The 16,905-nt window shown below is 39.0% G+C and overlaps 1 protein-coding gene across 1 annotated transcript; it reads right to left on the minus strand.

Annotated features, from left to right (window-relative positions):
• Positions 1-175: 175 nt before the first annotated feature.
• Positions 176-4,643, minus strand: RBIS (ribosomal biogenesis factor). Its single transcript, XM_032421779.1, has 4 exons — positions 4,560-4,643; positions 2,298-2,414; positions 601-717; positions 176-304 (listed from the first exon to the last, which is right to left on the minus strand). Exons 2-4 carry the CDS (start codon positions 2,409-2,411, stop codon positions 233-235), a joined length of 303 nt encoding a protein of 100 aa, XP_032277670.1. The 5' UTR covers positions 2,412-2,414; positions 4,560-4,643; the 3' UTR covers positions 176-232.
• Positions 4,644-16,905: the final 12,262 nt, after the last annotated feature.

The following is a 16,905-nucleotide window of genomic DNA, read 5'->3' on the forward strand; positions in this document are numbered from 1 at the left end:
ACTGTTTCAGTGAACAGATTTTGTGAAGTGCCTTCTGTTTTAGCACTTTAAGTTTATCACATTTTGTTGACTTCTGACATTCCACTTTCCTAGATTATAGGAAAGATCTGTTTATGTAGTTTGTTTTAAAAATGTGCCAATGCCTGTACATTAACAAGATTTTTAAAAATAAAACTGTATAAAACATTTAATTTATTGGTCTTTTTGGGGTGTCTGCTGTATCTCCAGTGTATTACAACTGAGCCATTAATCTTGTCGCTTCATCAACATTAACTGGTTCGTTTTCATGACACTGCTGAGGAATCTGAAGGGAGAAAAATATTGTATTTTAAAATTTAGATAACAGTAGTGAACAAAAATGACTTGTATATAATCTATTATCTAACTTAATTTCTTCTAGTCCTACCTTGAGAAGTAAAACAATAAATTCTCATATTTGGACTCAAGGTTTTAGAGTCTGAATATGACTCAATATGCTGCATATACCACAAGGCCAAGTATAGTAGAGATCCAAATACTAAAGTACATTCAACTTCCTGGCTTTAAAAAGTTGGGAATTTAATTTATTAGCCATAACAAAAGGAACTGATTTCTACTCACCAGCTGTTTCTGCAAAGGTTCAAGGGAAAGGCCTTTTGAGAAATGGGCAAGTTCCTTTTGTATATCTACAAAAGCTTTATTCACTCTGTTAACTTTTTCATCATTCACAATGTTTATCTTTTAAAAAAGAAAAAAGGCATTAATCTACAATCTTGTAACCATTAATGATACAACATATCCAACTTTAATTTAACCTTGTTAAACCTAAAAATTCATCAGCCCTACCCATTTGTGGGGAAAATTCACACAAAAATTCTTATGGTCTTATTGGGAAATTTTAGACAAAGGTTCTGGGTTTTTAAAAATAAGAATTATGTGGACATACCTCATATGTAGATTTGGTATAGGCACAGATTCCATGACCATTATTTAATCAATCACTTCTTTACACTCTCTTAACTTTCCTTCTCTTCTCTCCCTTAATCAAACCTGCTTGGCAACCTAGTTAAACTCAACTGACAGCTTTTTCTGAGCCTAAAACTGAATCTGGAGGAAATCATGACTGACTGGCTGGCTTCACTTTAAGTTCATGACCACAAACTTTAATTTACCATTTATATAGTGCCTGGCAATCTTACAACCTCCATTTAGTAAGTTAGGCCATTTTCTGAGAAAACCGTTTGATCATTTCTCCAACCAGCCTGCCTATCCAGATTTCCCTCTCTTAGATCTTTCCATTAGCATATATAAAGCTCCTAGTACTCCTATTTGAACAAAATGATCTCCTGTCAGTCAAATACACGAAGTTTTTCCCTAGCTTGGGGCCTTTGTATTTGCTATTCTCTGCCTAGAATATGCTGCTCCTAACACTTAACAAAACTTTCGATTACTTGCTCGTTATCATCTGGATTTTGGCTTCAATGTCAACTTTGAAGATAATCCTATGTAAAATTGTCACTCCCTACCCATATCATATCACCTAGCTTTATTTTCTTTGTAGCATTTATTAAGTCATAAAAATCCTTGATCAAAAGGCTTGATTTAGGTAGTTCATGAAAACTGAAAGATAAAATGTGACATTTCTATGACTACTATGACAATTACTAAGTCCTGGAGAGCTGACTCCTCCTACTACTTAAACTTAAAAACATTTCTTGAAGAATTTTCTTAAAGAATCTACTTAATCTTGAATAAATTTCCCATTTCTCAAATATTTTGAAAAGAAAAAGAAAAAAAGAGAAACTCCTTTCTTTTCAAATTTTGCATTTTAAGAAAGAAAGTATCTTATTTTATAGGTTTTTGTTTGAGTTGTAGATATCTTCAAGGAAATAAGAATTACTGAGGAGAAAAAGAATAGGTGCTGACCAGCATTTTGTCTTGCTTCTGTTAAGAGGTTCTTGAATATATTTGAGTTCAGAGATAAGAACTGTTTCCCATACCATGGTTTTTGATAATTTCTATGCTCTGATAAAACTTAAAAACTGTTCTTTGGATAAAATCTTTAAAAAAAAACAAACAAAAACTGTTCTTTGGAGCCTCATGCATTTGCAATTAAAGTGCCTTTTTCTTTTCATACATCTACATCAAGAAAAGGAGGTAATTTTTTCATTTTTTAAAAAAAGAAATGTTTGAAATCATCTTGCCTTTGTGAGAAAGGCTAAGAAACTGTTTTAAATAACAGCATTCAGTTTTCCAGTGGCTTTACAACTATGCTTTGCCTGTAAACAATAGAATCAGAATATGTAACTAATACTCACCTTCTTAAGATTAGTAGTAACTGGTTTTGCTTTGTTTTTAGACTTAAAGTTTTTTTGGCTGGCTATATGAAATACATTCCTGGACTTCTGCCCTCTTAGTTTGTTCTTGGCCATTGTCTAGGGAAAAAAGAAAAGGAGCTCAATTAAGCTGCCCACATTTATGAACTATAAATGAATTTAAGTTTTTAAAGTAAAGCTACCAATTTAGTCTAAGAAATTCCATTTTATTCCTGATTATTTTTAAAGTTGCTGCATGTATTAAATTATTTCCATGTCTTTCGTCACTACCAGGTTTTCTGCTATTTGAGTGCAGAGTATGTATCTAATTCTTTTGTCTCTAATACTTGGCCCATAGGAAGTACCACGTTAATTTCTGCTGGTTGAATTCGTTAATACTATCAACACAATTGCTTTCTCAGCTCTCTGCAGCATCTGACAATGCTAACCATCACCATCCATCCTGCTAGTTTACATATACCATTCTGGTTCCTATCATACGTTAGGATGGACTCCTATCTCCATCCTTTTTCATTCCTTTTTACTTGCCCCACTTTCTCTCCTATGTACACTTCTTCAAAATCAGTCCTTAATCCTGACTTCCTACCTTTAATTACTTTCACAACTTCCACATCACCTCTATGTGAACGGCTCTTGAAACTTTACATATTTTCTTTGCTCTATAGCTAAACACACACTAAGCCTATAAATCCTACCTTAGAAACATGTCTCAAACCTGCTTTAACAATGCATATGAGAAAATTTTAAAAATATTAATAGTTAAGATTTATTGAGCTTATAGTATGTGTATAAGCACTATGTGAACATTTTACGTGCTTTAACTAATGTACTCTGCATAACTTTGTGGGAGGTACTATTATCCCCATTTTACAGATAAAACTGATGCAAAGAGGTTAATTTGCCCAATGTCACACAGTTAGTAATCAAGAAATGATAGGATTCAAAGCCGGGGAGACTAGATCCAGAGCTAACATTATGTGATATGGCTTCTCATGTATAAGTGAACATAATGCAGTACTGACTAGTTTAGGACTGGATTACTCCTATAGTCCCTAGGTCCATTTGGTTAGACCATAGATTGGCAATCTATACCAACGGACCAAATTAGGTCAGGCACCTGTCTCTAAGTAAAGTTTTGGTAGAACACAGCTATGTCCATTTGGTTATGTATTGTCTACAGCTACCTTCCTGCTACAACTGTGGCCCACAATGCCTAATATGTATTTATTTAACAAATAATATTTATTATCTGGCCCTTTGCAGAAAGATTGCCAACCCCTGGCTTAAGTCATCTGCATTCAAGTCTATGCCTAGTGCTATGTGATGAACCTTCCCAATATTAAAAACTTTGAATGACTCTTCTAACGCATTAGGGGCAGTGTGCTTTGTCCTGGTATAATGCCGGAACCCCAAATTTAGGATAAATATGTCAAACATATCTCCTGCCACCTCTCTGTACACACCCATCCTAGAGTGCTAACTGCTCTCTGAAGACACTCTGCATATTCCTTTCTTTCCTTTGCTCAACTTGTATCTCTCGACTGAAATTTATATCCTCCTTCAGTATCTAGCTTCAGTAAACTACTTAGGGACAGCAATGCTTGTAAACACCAATGGTACTCCTACTTAAACAAACAAACATGAACACAGGAAACTCATGATTACTACAGAGGAAGTAGAAAATACACATCATATCCCCCCAATTAAATAATCTAAAATCCTTAAAATAGTAAGCAAAATCCAATCACTTATCTAGTATTCATTAATAACTTACGATGTGCCAGGAGTGGTATAAAAGTGATAGACATAGAAAAAGTGATATACATATATGTGTGTGATACAAACACAGATACATGATATGTCTTGCTAGAGGCAGCATACAAAGGGACACAAGAGGGAGGAGTCCACCAGAGTAGTGGACTTGAGAAAGGTTCATGGAGACGGCAATACCCTGGGGGTGGGGCAATACTGAAATTCTCTGACAGCAACGTGAAAATTGGGATGACAAGAGACACAACGAAAAACTGGTACCCTGACAAGGGCTTAAGGCCCAAAAGGCACCGGGGTTTCAGGCCTGGGCCAGCAGGCCCGCTGCCCACTAGGGCTGCCTGAGGGAGGCAGCGCGCGACGGAGCCCAGCCTCCGGGCCTCACTGGCACGAGACCCACCAGTCCAGTCCCAAGCCCCGAAAACTACACGCCAGTCTGCCAGAAAATTTATTAACCTCTCCCCATACCCTCAATACCTTCGTGCAGCAACTCACGCTCCGGCTGACACCATCTACACGCAGAAGATCTTCAGGAAGTTCCGGAGGGGTGGGGGGGAAGGAGCCAATCAAAATTCTTCCCACAGGCCGTAGTTCCGCCCACCGGACGAAGCCCTACCCACCCAGCGGAGTCTCACCCACAGAACACTGGCCTGCCCAGACGAAGCCCCGCCCACCGAACGTAATTCCGCTCACGAGCGGGTTCCCGCCCTCGTAACGTAGCCCCGCCCACAGAGCTAACTCTACTGTGTCTTCTAAACATAGCGAAGCCCCGCCTCTAGGGCGAAGTCCCACCCACCATGGGAAATCCCGCCCCAAGAGCGTCCCTTACCTTAGGCAGGATTGAGGACCAGTACTCGGCTCCGGCAAGCTAAGGGCGTTGGGGATGCAGCCAAGTCTGGACTTCCCGGGCGGGTAGGTGTATACAGAGAGCACTGAGGCGTTTCTGAGGTTCCGAGCCGCGAAGTCCGTCACCAAGTCGGCCCTCAGCCGCAGACTCCTGGCTGGCTCTGCCCAGGCTCCCAGCAGGTGGCGATGTGCGCCTCTGGATTGCGTCCGGGGCTCGGCTGGGGGTGCAGAGAACCTTGCGGCTGGGAGAGATCCGGAGCTATAATCTCCGAAGGGAATGTTTGTAATGAACGAAAAGATGCTTTTCTCTTTTCCTTGCTTCAAAAAGAGAATTTCTAACAGCACAGCACAGGCACAGAAAATATAAAAAGAAAACAAGTATCAGGGAACGTAGAGAACCTTAGAAGAAACATTTTTTTTTGCCTTCCGGTTGTGTCAGTTTGTATTTCTCAATTAAGACATTTTTGAGTTGAGGGGCCCCTGGCTCAGTCGTTAAGCGTCTGGCCTTCGGCTCAGGTCATGATCCCAGGGTTCTGGGATCGAGCCCCGCATCGGGCTCCCTGCTCGGCGGGAAGCCTGCTTCTCCCTCTCCCACTCCCCCTGCTCGTGTTCGCTCTCTTCCTGTGTCTCTCTCTGTCAAATAAATAAATAAAATCTTAAAAAAAAAAAAGACATTTTGAGTTGAGTTGTCTAGAAAAGTGACTCAATTCTACCAAGAGGAGCTCTCCATTAAAGTAACAGTTTTCCCATGTTTCTCTTCTTATTTTGATGAGTTCATAAGAAAAGCCAGATTTTAAACAAATGTAGAAGTACTAACATGTATCAGTTTATTACTTACAAGAATTTAGCCTACACTCTAAGTATCAAAATAAGACCACAATACCACTCCCCTTTTGCAAGGAGGATACTACTAAGGCTCATATTTTAAGCCATTGGCTGGCGTCCACAAAACTAGTAATGGACAAAACCAAACTAGGATCTGTGTGGGTAGGCCCTGGGTCAAATTTTCTTTCCTCCAAATCAGCCACTGGCCTGCTTATAGGAAGATGAGACACTTTTATAGTAAATCATGTTGTTATGTTTATGTTCATCACAAAATTAGGGAATATATTGAGGAAAGAGGAATAATTACCTGTCAATGTATGTTTATTCAAATTTTGTATTCTAAGAGTGACTTTTTAAAAAACACCTTAAAATGCTGGTATAAAGTGCCCATAATGTGTGGGGGCAAAACCAAAACAAAACCAAAGCTACATAAATCTACATAAAAACCAAAGCTACAGATCCTTTTACCAAGCCTGAGTTATCCACAAATATTGAAGCAAATAAGGCAGGTATAAGTATGGTTCCTTGAATGTGAAGTTATTGATGTATATATGGAAGACAAAGAAATAGATGTAATGGAATGACATTATAGTATTTATGAAAACTTATGGGCCCGGTTTTTTTAATTTGAAATGGTGAAATAAAGATACATACACCAAAGGAATACAGGCAAGAGCAGAGGCATTATCTGTGGTGAGTGAGGAGTCATGGATTTCTGGTTTACCTTTCTCACCAACCAATAGTGTGATTATGAAGAAGTTACTTCATTTTTCTGTGCTTCCCTTTCCCATATGTAGATGACCAGAGGATATGCCCACTCCAGAGAACAATCATTATCTGCTCAGCATCCTTTCCGGGGAACCCTTCTTCTCCCATTAAGTGGTCCTGGTTGAGCTGATAATTACAGTCATCCTCTAAAGACTTTTCAACTAGAGCTAGTGAAGAATGCTGTCTCCTGCATTTAGTGTCTTTGTATTGGGATGATGTGAAACTAAGGCTATTGTTAAGCATCTTCTCCAGCAACTTGCAGGAGACATGTCTGCAGTGGGAGAGAATGAGGGCAACATATAAAAGAAAACAGACCTGAACAATAGAACACAGGACCCTGATGATGTCATTTGAGTCTGGATTTAGCCATAGATGGAAGAAAGATCTATCCCTAGACTTCTCAGTTACCTAAGCAAAAACATTGTTTTATTGGCTTAAATTGTCTTGGGTTATTTTTTTTTCAAATCATTTGTGCCTGAAAGAGTCTTTACTCCTGTCCAACCTACTTCACAGGAGTATTGTGCAGAATTAATAAAATACAAAGCATGAGAGCACAAGATATTATTAGGACAAAAGAAAGGATTATGCTAATTTTCTAAAAGCCATTTACTTATGAACCAAATGAATCTTATATAAAGAAAAAAAAACTTCAAGTTTTCTAGTCTTTAAAAATACATGCAAATATATTTCCAGTTTTCTAACGACCTTAAAGATGAATTAAATAAGTGGAGAAAACATTTTTCAGAAACCTTAGTTTTCCTGTTTTATTAAACTCAGCAATGCAGAGTTCTGTATGCAGATCTGGTCCTCAAAGAACTGTCTTGAAAGCAATTCAACAAGTAAACAGGGATGGTTAGGGAGAAGAGGAAAATGAGAGCACACATAAATAATAACAAACCATTCATAACAAATCTCATAGCCCTTTATTGGAACAAAGCCAGCCTTGTATAGATGATACTTTATGATAAACTTGTTTCATTGATTCAACTTTATTCTACCCACTGCTCAGTTTCATTCAATCACAATAGTCTGACACTTTTAAAAATAAGTCTGACTATTTTGTAGAATGTTTCATAATTGGGAGTTTTTCTGTTTCCTCATAATTTGATTCAGGATATACTTTTGGGAAAGGAGGTGAACAGAAATCCCACAAAAGTGATGCTGTGGTCCCATTGCATCCCATCAGGTGGTTCGTGATTTAGATTTGTCCCATTATGGGGATGTTAACTTTGGTTGCTTAAGATTTTTTTGCCAAGTTTCTCCACTATAGACTTACTCCTTTCCCCCTTTTAATCAATGAGTATTTTGTGAAGAGCAATTTGAAACTATGCCAATATCCCATTCCTCATCAAACTTTCATGCCAGTTTTGGTACTCGATGTTTCTTGGATAAATTAATTATTACTGTATTGATTCCCAAATTGTAATTTTTATATCTCTGTCATTCCTTCCAAAGTCATCAGTTAACATTCCATTGTAAGTAAAAACTTTGTTCTCTTTCCGTTTATTTATTCACTTAGTTATTTATATTAGTACAGGCTCATGGTTGCTATTTTATTCAATGGATGACAGCCTTTTATTATCATAATTTCTTTTGACATTCACATTGCCTGAGATTTGGCCAGTGAGTGCTCCTTCACATATATCCTTTTGATTTGTCCCCATCCTTCTTTGACCACCTTCTTACTTTTTGGCACAACAAAGCACTCCAGGTTCATTTTGGACCTATACATCCCAAGTCCCAGAATTAGTCATTTCTCCATGGAGCCCTGGTTCCTTTTAGTGCAGAATAATATTTAGAAGCCAAGCTCTGGAATATTGATGCTTCTAGGCCTCAGTGGGCAGATCTACGCAATATATGCATGGATGTACATCCTGTTTGGCTGTCTGTCTACCTATCTATACATGTTCACACACCTCACCAACTGTATTTATTTCTATATGTAAAACCGTGAGTTTATGCCAGTATGTCCAATTCGAATTGAATACCATAGGATTTATTTTAGTTTCCTACCTTTTCATTTTTGTAATTTATTTCTCCATCAGTGAGAAACCTGGCTTCCTACATATATTATTCTACATATATGTGCTAATCACTCATTTGATTTATCTTCCTGTTAGTAACCAATCTTCCTTCACTGTTGCCACCTCTCCCACCCCGACTTCATGCAGGTGCCCCCCTCAGCCCCACTGGGCTCACACCATCCACTGAATCATCCACTCTGGCGGCTGCCACCTGCAGAAATGGTTTCCTTACCCTGCTCAGGCTCTGACTTTCCCTAAGATGCTGCCATCTCCCCTCCCTTATTAAGACCTAATGTCTTTTAGACTTAATTATGATGGATGGAAGGAAGGAAGGAAGGGAGGGAGGAAGGAAGGAAGAGGGAGGAAGGAAGGGAGAAAGAGAGAGAAAGTGAAAGAGGGAAAGAAGAGAAAAAAAGCAGATAGCAAAGTTTGGATTTTTATTCTATAGGCAATGAAGGACTCCCCTTCCCTCCACACCTACACCTACACACACACACACACACACACACACACACACACACATCATATGGCTTGTTATAGGGAACTAATTTAGTTGGCAGCATGAAAGTAGATTGGAAGAAGGCACGGTGGCAGGCAAGGAGTCAGGGGTTCAGGAAGTAAATGACAGAGGGCCTGGGATAGCAGAGCACCTGCGCTAGCTCCCCTGAGTATCAGTGCATGAAAAACAGTCAATAAAAATGATACGCATTTTGCCTTGCTGTAAAGTTTCTTTGCGGGCCAAGTAAATAGTAAAGCTACCTTCCAATGAATCTGCATTTCTTGTGAGGGGCCAATTAGATCATGAAAATGTTCATGGTTGATTATGGAAATAGGGATTCTTTTTCTCTCTAACCCCTCAGTGACAGAAGCATTTAATTTTAGGCTAAGAATAAACATATCTATAACATGGTCTATATAAGAAAGTGGAGCAGAACAGACAGGACCCTCTACCTTTCTAACTAGGTCAAATTCCTGGAAATATCTGGAGGGTTAGAACCAAGAAATGAAAAGAGACCATTAACCCTTTTGGGGGAAGTAAAAATGATTCACTTCTGCAAGTATTATAAAGCTGCAGGAGGTAGGTCACAGGCTTTAGCATTTCACTATGTATTTTCTATAATTCAAACATATTACTTGTATGCATGTTTGTCTCTCGACTAGTCCCTGTACTCTTCAAGGGCCAGTCTATTACTCAATCACCTTTGTGTCACCATTTCCAATGCACGGGAGGTATGGCATAAACATTTGCTAAATGAAATAAAATTCCCTGAAGCGTAAAAAAGCAAGCAAGATATTGTAGCCAATATACTAAAAATGACTTTAAAGCCCTATCACCTTTACCATGACTAAAAATAGCTAGAAGAACACTTCTTTTTATCTTCTTGTCACACTGTTCCTCAGGAATGCTAGATGCTCAACCAATATGTTTTAATTTAATTGAACAAATTTTTATCCGGGGTAATCCCCTGGCCCAGTGCCTAGAAACCCTGAAACTAAACTAATTATAGTCACAAAGGAGGGCTTGTATATGAAATATTTGAGGTTAAGAATGCTCAAATACATAGTCCTAAGGCAATAAAACTATTCAAAGGGTACATGAAGTCCTTCCACATTTTTTATGATGCTTGGTTAAAATCCAAGTAATGGTTAAAAATTACAGGAATTGTGGAATATTTAGCAGATGCATGTTTAAAACTCAGAAAACTGGCAAAGGCAAAGAAGGCAGTGTGCTGTTTAATTACAATTTGACACTCCAAACTTCAACAGTATTTAAAAGTAAAAAGGGAAAGGATGCTGTGCTTTGTAATTATCAAGTTTAGTTGATAATGCAAATACTCAAGCTGTCTAAAGCTCAAAAATAATTTTGTTTTTCAGTTGAAATTGTTATGTTCAGAGTCCACACAGACTAAAGTAGACAGTTTTTGACTTTTTTCTTTGTGTTGTTTGATAGCAACACTGTTTGCTGAAATCCTACTAAGAATTACATGGGCATCTATATTTTAACAAACAAAAAATACTGAAGACTAAAAGTTCTTACAAACATTTGGCTCCTTAAAGACTTGATTTTCTTTTGGATTAGAAAAGTCAGGAAGAGTCATTTTAGAAATGGAAAATTCAGAAAAGTATAAAGAAGAAAACAAATAACCAGCAATGATTACATTCTGATTTTACTCTCCATCATCTTCCTCTCATATGGGTTATTGTAATAGCTTTCTAGCTGGTTCCCCTGCTTTAATCTCTATGCAAACCCCGTGGCCAGAGGAATCCTGCTAAAATGTTAATCAAATCATGTCATTCCTCAGCTCAAAATCCCCAAAGTTCCCCACATCAGTCAGAATAAAAGCCAAAGTGCTTACTATGGCCTTTGAAGCCATATGTGACCTCCCTCTGCTCCTACTGCTTTCTTACTGTTCTGTATTCCATGCTGGTTGTGTTCCTCCTTCTTGACCCTTCTGCCTGGAGCACTCTCCTAAATATCTGCAAGGCTCCTTTCTCACATTCTTCAGATCTTCTCTTGATGTCTTCTTTTCTGTGAGGGCTTCCGTGACTACTTCTATAAAGTTCCAAGTCCTCCTACATTCCTTCTCTGCTATCCCATTATTGCCCCATAGCATACCATGTATTTATTCATTTTGTTTTTTATCTGTCTCCTCCTGCTAGAATGTAAGCTCCGTACAGGCAGAGGCTTCTATCTGGTTTTGTTTGTTTGCTGCTGTATTAGTTTTCTAATGTGTAACAAATCACTCCAAAATTTAGTCACTCACAACAACAATCCTCATTTATTATCTCATAATTTTAGTGGGTATGGAATTTGGGAGGGGTTTGGCTTGATGGTTCTGGCTCAGGTTTCCTGAGGTTCAGTTGGCTGTTGGCTGGAGAAACAGTCATCTGAAGGCTTGACTGGAGGCTGAGGGATCTACTTGCAAAGCGACTCACTCGCGTGGCTATAGGTTGGTGCTGACAGGTGCCAGGATGCTGAAATCCTCTCCAGGAGGACCTCTCCATAGGGCTGTCTGAGTATTCTCATGATGTGGAAGCTGGCTACTTCCAGGCTGAGTGACCCAAGAGAGCAAGGGAGAAACTGCAGTGTCTTTTATGACCTAGACTCAGAAGGCTTACGCTATCACTTCCACTCTGTTTTATTATTCATATATGCCCATCCTATTCAGTAAGGAAGGAAACTACACAAAGAATTAAATGCCAGGAGGTGAGGATCCTTGAAGACTATCTTGGAGGCTGACTAGTGCAGCAACTATATTCCTTGTGCCTAAAACTGCCTAGCACTTTTTTCAAAAAAAGATTTATGTATTTATTTGTTTTTAAAGATTTTATTTATTTATTTGACAGAGAGATAGCACAAGTAGGCAGAGTGGCAGGCAGAGGGAGAGAGAAAAGCAGGCTCCCCACTGAGCAGGGAGCCCAATGTGGGGCTCAATCCCAGGACCCTGGGATCATGACCTGAGCCGAAGGCAGACGCTTAACCGACTGAGCCACCCAGGCGCCCCTTATTTATGTATTTATTTATTTTAGGTGGGGAGGGGCAGAGGTAGGGAGAATCTTAAGCAGACTCCATGCGGAGTGCAGAGCCCAAGACGAGGCTTGATCTCATGACCCTGAGATCAGGACCTGAACCTAAACCAAGAGTCAGATTCTTAACCAACTGCACCACCCAGGTGCCCCAAAACAGCCTAGCATCTAAAGGTAATCTAATAAATGTTCTGAACAATGAATAAGTTCCACCACACAGATTTTCAAAAATATATTTCTTTGCAGCTTTTTTCCCTAAGTAACATAAGCAGTTATGCTATGTTATTATTAAAAATTGGAATTTCTTTCCAGCTAAAAATTTATAATCTATAAATATAAACGTACTTATTAATAAGTATATTGAAAATATATTTATGTCTTTCTAAAATTACATCTTTTGATATACAATAAGTTACTTCAACTCTCTTCTTATCATTGATATTCTGTTGTCTCTAGATTTTTTTTCTATTACAAATACATTGTGATGAACATCTTTGTACATAAACCTTTGAGAGGATCTCCTAATATTTTCTTGGGGAGCATGCCTAGGAATAAAACCTAAGGTTATGAACACTTAGAATACTTGATTTAAATTACCAAATTGTTTTCAGAAAGACCATATATTTTATAATTCTACCAACAGTGTATGAGCATGCCAAATTCACCACATCCTTATTGAGATGGAGTCTTGATACTTTTTAAGAAGCTGAGATTTTGATCAGGAAGAAATAGCATGAAGACATCTTAAAAATTACTCTTTTGAACCTTGTTTCACGTTTATAGTTTAGTTTTCTTTTTTTTTCTTTGTCATATCAACTGGTTGTTTAGGGGTTAAAATAGACAAAATTTAGAGGGGAAGGGAGAAAGAGGAAAGCAGGAATTGGTATGATTATTGTTTCTGACTTGCACAATTGGGTGGATGGTGGCGCCATTTAATAAGATAGAGAAAACTGTGGGAAGGAAGCTGGGATGGGGAGGAAATCATTAATTCCATTTCAGTCACCTTAAGTTGCAGCAGTTGGATACAGTTCAGTGGATCTAGAGCGATGCTGCCCTAGTATGGTAGCCACTTGCCCCCTGTGGCTATCAATCACTGGTAATGGGCTAGCCTGAACTGAGATATTCTATTAAGAGCAAAATACACATCAGACTTAGAAGACCTAGTAAGACACAAAAATGTAAACGGTATAATTGTGTCAGCTAAGGTCCAACCAGGAGACAAAAAATCATACGATAATTTTAACAGGGAAAGTTGACACAAAGAATTATTAACTATAACAAGGAATAAGATATAAGAGAACTATAAAGAATATCCTTAGGCTAAGGGAGAGTTTCCAAGGAAGGACGAACTTGGAAGTTGGCCTCCCTTCCAAGGTTGGGATTCAGATTACTGGAGAGGTATAGTAGCAGCCCACTGGATGGCGGAGCAGTTCATGGGGTGACCCAGACCAGAGCTGGCCCATAGTTGCCAGGCAAGCAGAGACACCCCTCTGGGGTTCAGTGGGCCAAGTCTGGCATGCAGGGGTGCAAAGGGACTCAGCACTGGGAACCATGTCTCCGCAGGGTGATACACAACCTAGAGGGCAGTGTCTATGTCCAAAGCACCATGGGAAACACCATCCATGGAGCAGGCTGCCTGAAGCTGGTGGGCAGGTGTGCAGAGGAGTTGAGGCATCTACCTGCCAGCGGGGTGGCAAGAGAGCTGGGATGGGTGGTGTTTTCTTCGGGAGTTCTGAGGAGAGGGTTACTGGTTTGGGGCTAGGGCTGTGAACTTGCTGAAGGACTAAACACTCTTGGGGTGAGGCTGGGCCATTGTGCCCCTGCATGTCCACCCACACCTCTCTCTGCCAGGAGCCCAGCAGAAGCAAGAAGAAAACAAAAATGCAGCCTGCCAGAACCAGGAAACCAGTCCCTCTTCTGTAATGTCCCTCTATTGAAAAAAGGTTAGCATTGTGCTTGCTGCAAAGAAGACATTCTCAGAGTTCCATTATCACAGAGCAGGTAACGTGTGGTGAATTTAAAGTTGAGAGAGAATGCATCGATAATTGGCACACTCATTAATATTTTTTATATTGATTCATGTTAAAACAGTAATATTTTGGATATATGGGGTTAAATAAGATAAACCATTAAAACACACTTCACTTATTTAAAACTTATTTTTAATGTAACTGGTTGAAAATTTACAGTTACATATATGGCTTGCACTTGTGACTTATGTTATATTTCTCTTGGATGGTGCTGGAATAGATTTCTAAACTAGGTAGATGATGTCCATAGAAGTGGAAGTACCTAGGATGAGAGTATATAGAGATAAGGGATCCTAATAGAAAGTCCCAAACCCCTAAAATTTAAAAGTTGGTATGATGGTTAATGTTATGTCTCAACTTGATTGGGCCACAGGATGCTCAGATAGTTGGTCAGCCATTATCCTGGGTATTTCTGTGAGGGTGTTTTTGAATGAAATTAACATTTAAACCAGTAGACTGAGTAAAGCAAATTGCTCTCCTTAATGTGGGTGGATCTTAATCAGTCGAAGGTCTGAATAGAATTAAAAAGCTAACCCTCTCCTGAGTAAAGCAGAATTCCTCCTGCCTGACTGCTTTTGAACAGAGACATTGGCTTTTTCCTGCCCTCAGACTTGAACTGAAACATTGGCTCTTCCCGGTTCTTGAGCCTGCCAACCTTCAGACTGGTGCTACACCATTGGCTCTTTTGAGTTTCCATCTTGCCAACGCATCCTGTAAATCTCAGGACTTGTCAGTTTCCATAACTGTGTGAGCCGATCCCTTATACTAAATCTCGTTTACACACACACACACACACACAGAGTGTGTGGTTCTGTTTTTCTGAAGAAACCTTACTAATACAGTTGGGTATAGAAGAACCCAAGGAACACCAGAATGGGAGCTGGGTGTATGTTCAGGAAGGGATTTTCCCTCTAACAAGAGGAAATTGTAGAACATATTAGTATGATGATGGCAATGATCAAGAGGAAGAGGAGTTGGTGACATAAGTTATAAAGGATATGATCGTATGTGTTTGGTGGGAGTGGGAGGTTTTCCTAGGTAGGGCTAGTGCATCAAATCTTTGGTGGTCAAATGGTGGTATCCAGGCAGAGAACTTCTTGGAGTGTGTGTGGGGGTCTATCAAACCTTGCTTGATGGTGAGATGGGGATTATTGCTCTTGAGAGAACAGACTGCCCTTCCCTAGAGGACAGAAGAGGGGAGGTAAGCCTTATAAGTTCTGATGACAGAATGCCTGTTAGCACCCCTTATTCTCTCTGTCGTTATATTTCAAAGAGTTGACAGCAATAGAGTGAAATTGACTTATTTCCAAATTAGCTTATTCCGAGCTAATAACGATTAATTAAATTCTTTGACAGTTGAATTATGTTGCCCTGAATTATCTAGACTTTTCAACACTGATCTGATGTCTATACAAATTTATTTCCTTTTAAATAATCTTAGCTCTCTCCTTTTCTCTTTCCCGCTTTATCTACTTTTATAATATGCTCAAATAAGATCTGAAACACTATAAAATAGGGTGTGATAAATTCCTGTTAGAAGACCGTATGAGATTAAACAAAAGAACAAAAATGTAGAAGGTAGGGTTTTGGCAATGTACGTTCGTGTCTGACAATACAGGACAAAATATTTGGCTCCAGTTCCTGAAAGTTATAATCTGGAAAGTGATTTGAGAGGTGATTCATTGAAGCTACTTTTTCAATTTTGGTCTGAGTATTCCCATCTTGGCATGAAACCTGGGTCACTTGGGCAAGTCCTGCAGCCCCTTTAGGAGATTGTATTATGCAATCCTAACCTTAGGATAACCTTAAAATAACCTTAGGAATGGGAAATTAAAGAAATCGAAATCCCAATAGAGTATCAGCTCCATAAAACCAACACTCTCCATACCAAATGATAAGACATTCCTGTGGTTAATAAGTCCCAGCTGTGCAAATCATAGGACTTGAATGAAGGAAATGGGCACAGACTGGAGCACGTTGGACTTGGGACTCTGCAGACTGGGGCTATGTCCCCAACTGTGTGGCCTGCCTCTCTAGGTAACTGAGGAACCTTGTTCATCTCAGTTTACTGCTCAGGAAAAGTCAGATGATAATAGCCACTTGGGTTCACGTTCAGAGTTTCTAAAAAGAATCCTTGAAAAAATGTGCATCTCAGAGGAAGAGTCTGTATATATATGCCCTAATAGAATAATATTAATTCATATTGGTATTTTCTTAATATGTTACCATCCTTAATGACATTTTTATGGCTAGAGTTATAATTTACAAGAGCTGCTCATAACATACAGTGTGTGATCATTGAAGAGAAGAGCTGACTTAAGCATGGTTTGTTGCAAAGGAAGCTTGAACAGGATCTAATTGAATCAAGAGTGAAGTGGAGATTATGACCACATGTTTGGTCACGAATCCTCGGTTCTCTGGTCAGTGTTAATTTTCCTCTACTTGTTTACACTTCATGGTTATGAACCTGGACACAGAGGCTCTTTGTTAAGGAGAAAACCCACACCTAGTTATAAAAGATTATTTAGCAAGCTAATGGTTCATTAATTGGAGGAATTAGAAGGTTTCCGTTGCCCCAGACTTTTTTTGGAAAAAAATAAAACCTACAAAAAAATTGTAAGAGTAGTAACATGAGAACCCAAACATCCTTCAGCTAGATTCACCAATTATTGACTGAGGCATCTGAGAGTTGCAGACATGAAGGTACTTCGGCCCTACTGCTTTGGCGTTCATCTCCTAAAGTATTGCCAATACCATCACCACACCTATGAAAATTAACATCAATAATTCATTTCAATAATA

Source organism: Phoca vitulina, unplaced genomic scaffold (genome assembly GCF_004348235.1).
Source record: "Phoca vitulina isolate PV1807 unplaced genomic scaffold, GSC_HSeal_1.0 scaffold25, whole genome shotgun sequence".
In the NCBI taxonomy this organism is placed as follows: domain Eukaryota; kingdom Metazoa; phylum Chordata; class Mammalia; order Carnivora; family Phocidae; genus Phoca; species Phoca vitulina.